The sequence below is a fragment of the Frankliniella occidentalis genome, unplaced genomic scaffold (genome assembly GCF_000697945.3).
Source record: "Frankliniella occidentalis isolate FOCC.00 unplaced genomic scaffold, Focc_3.1 Scaffold4, whole genome shotgun sequence".
NCBI lineage: Eukaryota > Metazoa > Arthropoda > Insecta > Thysanoptera > Thripidae > Frankliniella > Frankliniella occidentalis.
In genome coordinates, this window is record NW_026267134.1 from 3,382,467 (window position 1) to 3,391,128 (window position 8,662).

At 61.5% G+C, this 8,662-nt stretch overlaps 1 protein-coding gene across 1 annotated transcript in view; it reads left to right on the forward strand.

The window, feature by feature from the left end:
* Window positions 1-8,662, forward strand: part of LOC113204145 (cadherin-related tumor suppressor) — a 76,237-nt gene that overhangs the window by 44,906 nt on the left and 22,669 nt on the right. The window contains exons 2-4 of the mRNA XM_052267884.1: window positions 2,330-2,662; window positions 3,790-4,023; window positions 8,361-8,562. Of these exons, the coding sequence (XP_052123844.1) occupies window positions 2,330-2,662; window positions 3,790-4,023; window positions 8,361-8,562 (769 nt within the window). The remainder of the gene's footprint in view (window positions 1-2,329; window positions 2,663-3,789; window positions 4,024-8,360; window positions 8,563-8,662) is intronic.

Below are 8,662 nucleotides of genomic sequence, written 5' to 3' on the forward strand. Positions count from 1 at the left end.
CGCTCCAACCGCAGTAGTCAGCCGTGCGGGTAGGCAGCCGGCGCACAGCCCGCCTGTGCGGGTGGCCTACCTAGACTTCGCAGGCGTTCCGCTCTCTAGGAGGGCACCGGCGTTGAGGTCTCCCGCCGATCCGCGCCGAGCTATGATAAGGAGAGTCGGAAGAGTCTCTGTGGAGAGTCTTTGCGGAGAGTCTCTGCGGAGAGTCTTTGTGGAGAGTCTCTGTAGTCTCTGTGGAGAGTCTCTGCGGAGAGTCTTTGCGGAAAGTCTCTGTAGTCTTTGCGGAGAGTCTCTGTTGTCTCTGCGGAGAGTCTATGTAGTCTCTGTGGAAGAGTCTTTGCGGAGAGTCTCTGTAGTCTCCTTGGAGAGTCTCTGTAGTCTCCTTGGAGAGTCTCTGTAGTCTCTGTGGAGAGTCTCTGTAGTCTCTGTGGAGAGTCTCTGAGGATGGTCTCCGTGGAGAATGGACTGTCTCTCTGGCAGGAGATAGTGGGGCCACCCGCGAGTGAGAGGACAGCGATATCGTGCTGGAGCCGGCAGCCGGCGACATTGCGGGACGAATCGCCGTGGGCCCCTGCTGCTGGCCCTGCTGCTGGCGAGTGGCGCCGTGCGGCGGGGCCTGGCCATGGGCCGGGCGCGGAATGTCCTCTGCTCCTGGAAGCGGACGCACTTGCTCTCCCGTCTCTCCCGGCGGCACGGCGGCGCCATGACGCGCGGCGGGAGTGCGCTACCGGGAACGGCCGGGCGAGCCAAGAAGGACCCGGGCCGGAGCGGGCACACCACCGCGCACCGGGCGCACCGGGGGCTGCAGCAGCGAGCCTCGAGCAAGCCTCTGCAACCTGATTGAGCTGCTCGTCAGTTTGCCCCGCGGGACCCGACCGGACCGGGCTCCGCCAATTACGTGGGGGACTAGTGACGACACGACGTTTATTTTATTTTTCATTTCCGATTTGATTCGCGTCTGTGAGCAACGCGAGTGTTCCCCGCCGTGTGCACCACGGATCCGAGTATCTCTCTCTCTCGTTTCTCCTCCTCCTCCTCTTGTATTCCCCCCCCCCCTCTTCTCTCTCCCTCTCTCTCTCTTTATTCCCTCTCGGCCCCTCTGTGTGTGTGTGTACAGCCCCGGCCGGCGCTCATTAAGATTCAAAGCTTTTTGAAAAACTGTCAGACCGTCTGACGAGAAGGCGTTGTCCGTGAGGCGGGGCCGGCGGGGCGCGCCCGACCACTGTCCGTCCCGACCCGGCTCGGCTCGGCTCGGGATCCACGGATGTAGTGGAGCGGTGCGTGGTGCATATCACACAATAATTTAGCTGCCACTCAGCCAATCAGAGTGCGTCAGCCGGCCTCAGCCGGCGTCAGCCTGTGCCGAAATTACTTTACGCGCATCTTCCCGCAAAGGAGGCAGCAGCCGGCTGGGGGGAGGCCGCGCCGCCGGGATTTGGGGGAGGGGGGGGGGCTGCAGCGCACAACACACCGACCGACACGCTAGACGTCAGGTCGCGTCTAGATTCCTGTTTATAGAATCACACACCGCGCGAGGAATACCGAAGGGAGGTCTTTTGAATGTCACTTTTCGTATACTACCCGAACGTCAGGAGTACTGCTCCAAGTCGCGGGCCCCGCTCTGCTGCGTCCCCCCGCGCGTAAAGTTACGACTTGTTCATTATTTTTAATTCTTGTAATGAGCATTCGCGCCCCAAGGCCTGTCATTCTGAGCGCCTGCCGAGAGGTTATAGTAGCCCCCCTCCCTTCCTCCCCTCCTCTCCTCCCCCCCTCCCCTCCTCTGGCTCCGCATTCTTCCTCCCGTCCTCCTCCCCCTTCCCCCGACCCTCATGCCAATTCGGACGTATCGTGCTTTCCAATTCGCCTCATAACGCAGCAGTAATAAAAGCTATGTCAAACAGAAATCAACAACGACTTGGTATGCGCGTCAGATGGAGCAGGGAGGGTGTGTGTAAAGGATGTCAGATTTCAGGACACTCCTGAGCCGACGGCCAACGGACAGTCTGCATCGAATCAGAAACAGGACAGATCCACCACATCCTCCCACTCCCCCTCCCCGAGTCGCTACCCCCGGTCGGTCACGCCCGGCGCGACGCGTGGGATCCCCTCTGGATGGACGTGAGGCGGCACATTTGGGCTCCACGACGTGGACGTGGGCCCGGGGCCCGGGCCCCTGTGTGGCCCCGATGAGGGCTCTTCACGCAGCTGGAGGCGTGGCGCGGCGTGGCGGCGCTGGAGTGGCCGGGGCCGGACTTTGAAATAACAAACAGCGAACGCTCTTTATATTATCTTTTATTTCTCTAACAGTGTGTTTCCTTCCGTCTGCTTGCAGGTGACCGTCTCGGTGCTGGACCGCAACGACTCCCCGCCCTCCTTCCGCGGGTCGCCGCTCAGCTTCCTCGTGTCGGAGGAGCTCGCCGTCGGCCAGTCGGTGGCCACGCTGGCCGCCACGGACCCGGATACGATCGGCGAGCTGTCGTACGCCCTGGTGGAGCAGGCCGCCAACACCAGCGGCGCCCCGGCGGCGTCCCCCTTCACCCTGGACGCGCGGACCGGCGTGATCCGCCTGCGCGACGCCCTGGACCGCGAGGTGCAGGACGCCTACCGACTGCTGGTCCGGGCCTCGGACGGCGTGCAGGCCACGGACGCCTTCGTCACCATCCAGGTTAGTTTATCGAGGAGGTTCTGAACTTGAGGAGGGTGAGTTGTTTCGCCCGGCGAGCTGCTATCTGACGGCCGCATCGCGAAGCAGCCGGCCGACCAGGCAGCGCGGATTTGGCGAGGAGGGGAAGTGAGGGGAGGGGGAGGGAGGGAGGAGCGCCCCCTGGTGCGCGGCTGGCGCCGAGAGTCGTGTACGAGTGTCGTGCACCGTCAGGACCGTCAGGACCCATGGCTTGTCAAGCTTACCCAAAAATACGCGACTTCGGGCGCGGCATGCCGAGCCCGGGCTATATACACACCAGCGCGAAGTGTCGGTCGTAAAACCAAAAAGATTCAAATAAAAAAAAAAATAAGCCGGTGACCAATCGCGCGATCGCACGGCCGTCGCCTTGACCAATAGGGGGATCCCTATAGGTCCAACAACAATTTGAGGCAAGTGGCTTATTGCAGTACGTAATTGTCCACGTCATTACGTTATGTGCAAAAAAATATTAAAAAATCCAAAATATAGGGTATTTGGGAAGCACAAACTATGGGCACGAAATTAAGCTTAAGCTGTTCAGGGTAGACGTCGCGAGGTGTGCTATGTCACGTCACAATTGGTATGACTTCACACGCGAGGCCGCAGTGGGGCGGATATAGTCCGCTCGCGCCGCGCTACGCTGTGCTCTACGCTGTGCGCTACGCTGGTCCGGGCCGCCGCCTGGGCCGGGAGCGCGGGCGAAGTTAGTCGGAGCGGGACGGGCAGCGCAATTACCAGGCATTCCTTTCCTTTTGTGAACACGTGATTGCCGTGAGCCGCGCTGCGCCGGCGGACGGACCGGACAGGACGGAACGGAACGGGAAGATATCGGGACCGCGGGCGCGGGGGTACTTCTTTCATGACTTCATTTGAACCCAGGGTTATTGTAAACGGAAAGTGATGACTTAGGTAATATTTTCACGGGTTGTGAAAAGTGGGGACAGTATTACCGTGGTGTCCTTTACCACCCTGAAATTAATCGAAGGGTCGTTAAAAGGACACCCTACCCCCTTAAATATTTCCTTTTGTTTTGCACCAAATGAGGATTTTTTGTCGCTTCATTGTAAATAGCGGACCTTTCTCTAACCCTGTGCGTTTTCTGATTCTAGGTGACGGACACCAACGACAACCCACCCGTGTTCTCGCAGTGGGCCTACTCCATGGAGGTGCGCGAGGACGCTGCGCGGGGCGCGAGGGTGGGCCAGGTGACCGCCAAGGACCAGGACGAGGGCCCCAACGGCCTGGTGTCCTACTCCGTCGTCTCGGACTGGGGCAACGACATCTTCGCCCTGCACCCGCAGACCGGCATCTTCACCCTGGCCTCCCGCCTGGACTACGAGGAGGTAAGCGAGCACCGGGTCCAGCACCCAGGCCCCAGCACACTTTTGCATGCTCACAGGAATTCCTTGTCCGTCATCGTCGCTCGGCCCTGCCCCTGCCCCTGCCCCTGCCTCTGCCCTCTGGGCTTGGACTCGTCGTTGGCGACGTGGACAAACGGTATAGGTCAAGGGACGGGTACGAGTACGAGTACCGTCCTCCCCGCCCCGCCCCGCCGTCCTCCACCTCCGCGCCTTTCTCCTCTCGGCTACGCCTTTTACGACCTGATAGTGAATATGGAACGCCGAGCCGGCCGAGGTGCAGCGTTGCCAAGCGCAAAGGGCTCAAAGAGCGCGCGGGTTGTTTTAAAATCGACGTGGGTGTGATACTTAGCCCCTGCCGCGTCCCCCCGCGTGCAGGTGGCTGTCTTCGCACATGGGGAGAAGGGGCACCTGCGGGGAGGAGGGCAAGGGGTCGGGGACCTAGTTAGGAGCGTCCACAGCAGCTGTCAGTCTGACGGCGCGCGAGCCAGACAGGAGAGGAAGCCTAGAAAGAGAGCGGGGAGAGCGGAGGGGGGTGGAAGTGGAGTCATGGGCTCCACCACTCCCATTTAGTCGTAAAAAGTACCTCTCTTTGTGTCGCCTGACTTATCAGGCCTGTGGCCGCCCGTGGCCGCTTGAGGCCCGGCCCCGTGAGGAGAGCCGCGCCGCCCCGCCCTGCTCCACTTGGTTTTACTACTCCGGGCAGACGGGCGGCCGGAGGCGACCGGAGGGGGACCTAGGGCTGAACACAGAGGAGGTGACCCCCCCCCCCTCTCCTCCCCACTCACACCACCTCGCCCGCACTAAAACTGACCGTTACATTTTACGCACCCGCAGACTAATATAATCCCTTTCTGGAAGGAATTTGGTCTTCGATTAGAATAACGGAAACTTTACTAGGAGGGCTCCTCTGGGGGTGTGGTGTGGTGGGAGTGAGTGAGTGAGTGGGACGGCGTATCCGAAGTAAATAAAAAAGCGGTCGTTGTCGCGGCCGCGGCGGGAGAGTCCTCGGCGGGGCGGAGAGTCGGGGCGTGTTGTGAGGGGCGGCTGACGGAATGGGCCGCGCGGTGAGTTTGCCGAGGACACTTTTCACTTCCTGCTCTCCTCCACCTCCTGATCTCCACACCTCCTGCCCCGCGGCTGACGAGGAGGTCCTTTTCTTTGGTTGAAGCCCTTCGAATCCGCGCCCGTCCCGTGTTGGGCAAACGCTGCAGCAGCTCGCCGTACACGGGGCGTGGCGTGGCGTGGCGCGGCGTGGCGACTAGACTCGCCGTGCATATTCATCACCGGGCAACCACTACTAATCGAGGTGAACACCCTTGATCCCTCCGGGATCCCTGCTCCTCGCCGCGTCTCTACACTGTCATCAGTCCGCAGGGATGCCGCCTGTAATCCCGACCGCGGGGACGACGGCGGGGCGGGGACGAAGCCGCCGCGCGCCGCGGTTCAAGTCCACACCCACAAGTACCGTTACCGCTCGCGCGTACACGCGCATTAGCAAGGAAGCCGAAGCGAAGAATTTTTCAAGATCCCCCGGCTTCGAAATTGTTTGTCAAGTGCAACGAGGAAACAGATATAAAACAAGTCCCCGCGCGCGCAACTCTGATGCCGCCGTGAGATGCGAGTCGCAAGCCCTCCCCCCAGGCCCCCGGCCCCTCTCGCCTCACCCTCCTCCGCCCGGCAGCCGCGCCGCGCCGGCCGCCGCGCCAAGCCACGCCGTTTGATGGGCAAAGGCGGTAGTTTTAATTAGATTACATTCACTGCGTCTCATAAAAAAGAAGCTGGCGACGACGTGGCTGGGAGGGAGAGGGGAAGGTTCGCGATGCAGTAGCGTCGCGCCACGCCCCGCGCCGCGCCGGTCGCGGCCGTGATTGGCTGTCCGGCCATCGGGACGAAAAATTTATCTGCGGAACGTTTTTCGTTCCCATTCAGTCGAAGGGAAAGGGCCCCTCCCCTCTGCGGGTCGGGCCGTATTGGTCAACCCAGCCAACCTCGCCTCGCCACACTCCACGCCGTACTCACCGCGTGCAAAGAGTGCGCACGTATACCCTGCGCACTACCCCCGCAGGGTCGCACGGGGGCATAAAACGCAGCATAGTGTTTCGAGATGCGCGCGCGTCTCTCGACTGGGCTGGAATTAATTTCACTCCACGACTCTGAAAGACACGGCTAGCGGCGCTTTATTTTACTGTGAAACTGTCCGTGGTACCTATTGTAAAAGTGTAAATTTCAGAAATAGACTCACACATGAATAATGAAATTTTCAAAATTATTTGGTAAAAATTATCAGAAAACTGGTCCCGGAATAATGTTCCTAAGTGAGTTTCTTTTATTATTGAAATAACTAATGTCGAGTCCGGCGACATTTTTCGCAGTTTTAACGCCGCGGTTACCGTCGCCTGCCTCGCGGCCCACGCACGCCTGCCGGCCGCCGTACCGTCCAGCAGTTCTGCGCGCCGGCGCCGCGGCAAGGCACGGCACACCGGCCTTGCGGCCCGTAATATCGCAATATGCACCGCGCATGCGGCGCGGCGCGCTAAAGCTAAAAATAACAAACTACTAGCATCACATAATTAGCGATTGATTTCGCAGCGGGGACGTACGCGCGGCGTGCCAGTGTGGCGCCCCGCCCCGCCCGGACAGCTTGTCCGACACCCTCCTCCCCCCCGTCGCCACGCCCCGCCGCGCCCCACCGCGCCCCGCCACCTCGCGTCAACACGCTTGGCAGCCGCCGCTGCTGCTCCCCGGGGTCTCCGCCGCGGGGCCGCCGCGCGCCGGCGCCACCACACCGGGGCACTCGTGCGCGAGGACGAGACTGATATGATGCCTTGTCACAACTGGGTCGTCGTCGGGCTGTGTCGGCTGTATCGGAAAAGGTTAAAGATGACATTCGATGCAGCAGAAAGTCGGGCGCGGCGGGCGCGCGGACTCCCTACTTGCGCCGCCCCTTGCAGAGGGGGTCAATGGGCCCCGACCCGCCCCCTACTTGCGCTGCTTGCGCCAGCCTGACCCCCATTTCAGCACGGGGGCGCCCCTCTTATTGCCTCGTGTGTCTATCGGGGCCCTCTGGGGCCGGCGTCGCCCCGGGGCGCGCAGCGGCGGCGCAGCGGGTGGGGCGTTGTGCTCGCCGCGCCACGCCCCGCCACGCCCCGCCACGCCCCGCCACGCCCGCACGCCCTCCGAGGACGCGCCAAAGAGGGGCGTAAAGTAGGCCATGGTGGAGAATAGCGCCGGGTCCAGACGGATGTCTTCTCGGGGCAGCGCGGGGAGGGTGCGCGCGCGCGCGCGCTCGCATAGCACCCCGCGGGCGATCGTGGCGGAAACCGTGTCGACGAGCCAGGCAGACTGGCAGGCAGGCAGGCAGGCAGGCAGGCAGGCAGGCAGCCTTGCGCGGCTGATTGGCTGAGCCCGCTCGCAATGCGCGGCGATCTTATCAGAGGCGTCAAAGTGAAAATGCAGCGGAGCGCGCCGCGCCGCGCCTGGCGCCGGGCCTTACAATGTTCCAGGCGCGCGCGGCGCGAGCTCGCGGCCAGGCTCGTTCCGTCCCGGATGGCGCCGTTCGACCTGCCAAGCCGACCGGCGGCGGCGTCAAAATTGTTTATTCATTTCAATTTTTGTCGTATTTATTTTATTTATTTAATTGGGCCGGCGAAGGGTGCGCGTGCGCACGCTCGACGCTCGGGGTTGCTGCGGGGCGCCACGGCGACGCGGCCCTGAGTGAAGCGCCCTCGGACACGCGACGGACGCATGCGGCGCGCCGCGGTGCATACCCAGTAGCCGACGGAGGTGGGCTCCGCTGCGGCTATGGCCTACATACACAAGACCAGCCACTCGGCGCCGCACGACGCCAGTCCAGTCCGCGCCATAACTCATGGCGAGCGAGCAAATATAAATAACACTTTTGCGTGACAAAACAGCGCACATAAATTATTTGTCCGCGCGGCATGGCACCGACGGGAGCGCGAGTGGTAGAGGTGGTGTGCCGTGGGTCCATGCGGGAGAGCGGGAGGCCTTATGCAGCACTAATTGATAGCTTCCATACGAAATCGGTGCGTACGCGTGCTGTATGCGACTGACGTGAGCGGAGCCAGGCCTGAAAACTGGGGCCTCGCCTCGCCCGCGGAATACAAATACCGCAAAAGTGAGAGCATTTCAATTTTCCTGGGGGAAAAGACACGGAGGGGACTTTAGAATCGGTGTGAGGTATGCATGAAACGATTCGGTAGTTCCGTGCAGGATTTGAGACTCATTTGGTCCCACCCACAGAGCTCCCTCCATTTTGCCACCCAGTGATTCTCATACACGTCGTCTTACTGTTTCAGGTGCAGCACTACATCTTCGTGGTGCAGGCCTCGGACGCAGGCCGGCCTTCGCTGTCCTCCACGCTCACCGTCTTCATCAACGTCGTGGACGTAAACGACAATGCTCCGCTCTTCGACCCCATGAGCTATTCCGATGAAGTCTGGGAGAACGTGACGGCGGGAGCTTCCGTTGTCACCGTCTCGGCCACGGACCTGGACTCTGGTGAGTGCCCCCAGGGCGTCTATAGAGTCGCATGTGCGCGAAGGAGAGAGCGGCATCCTCCCGGACGAGATGGGAGTTTGACAACGTCCTGCGAATGCCC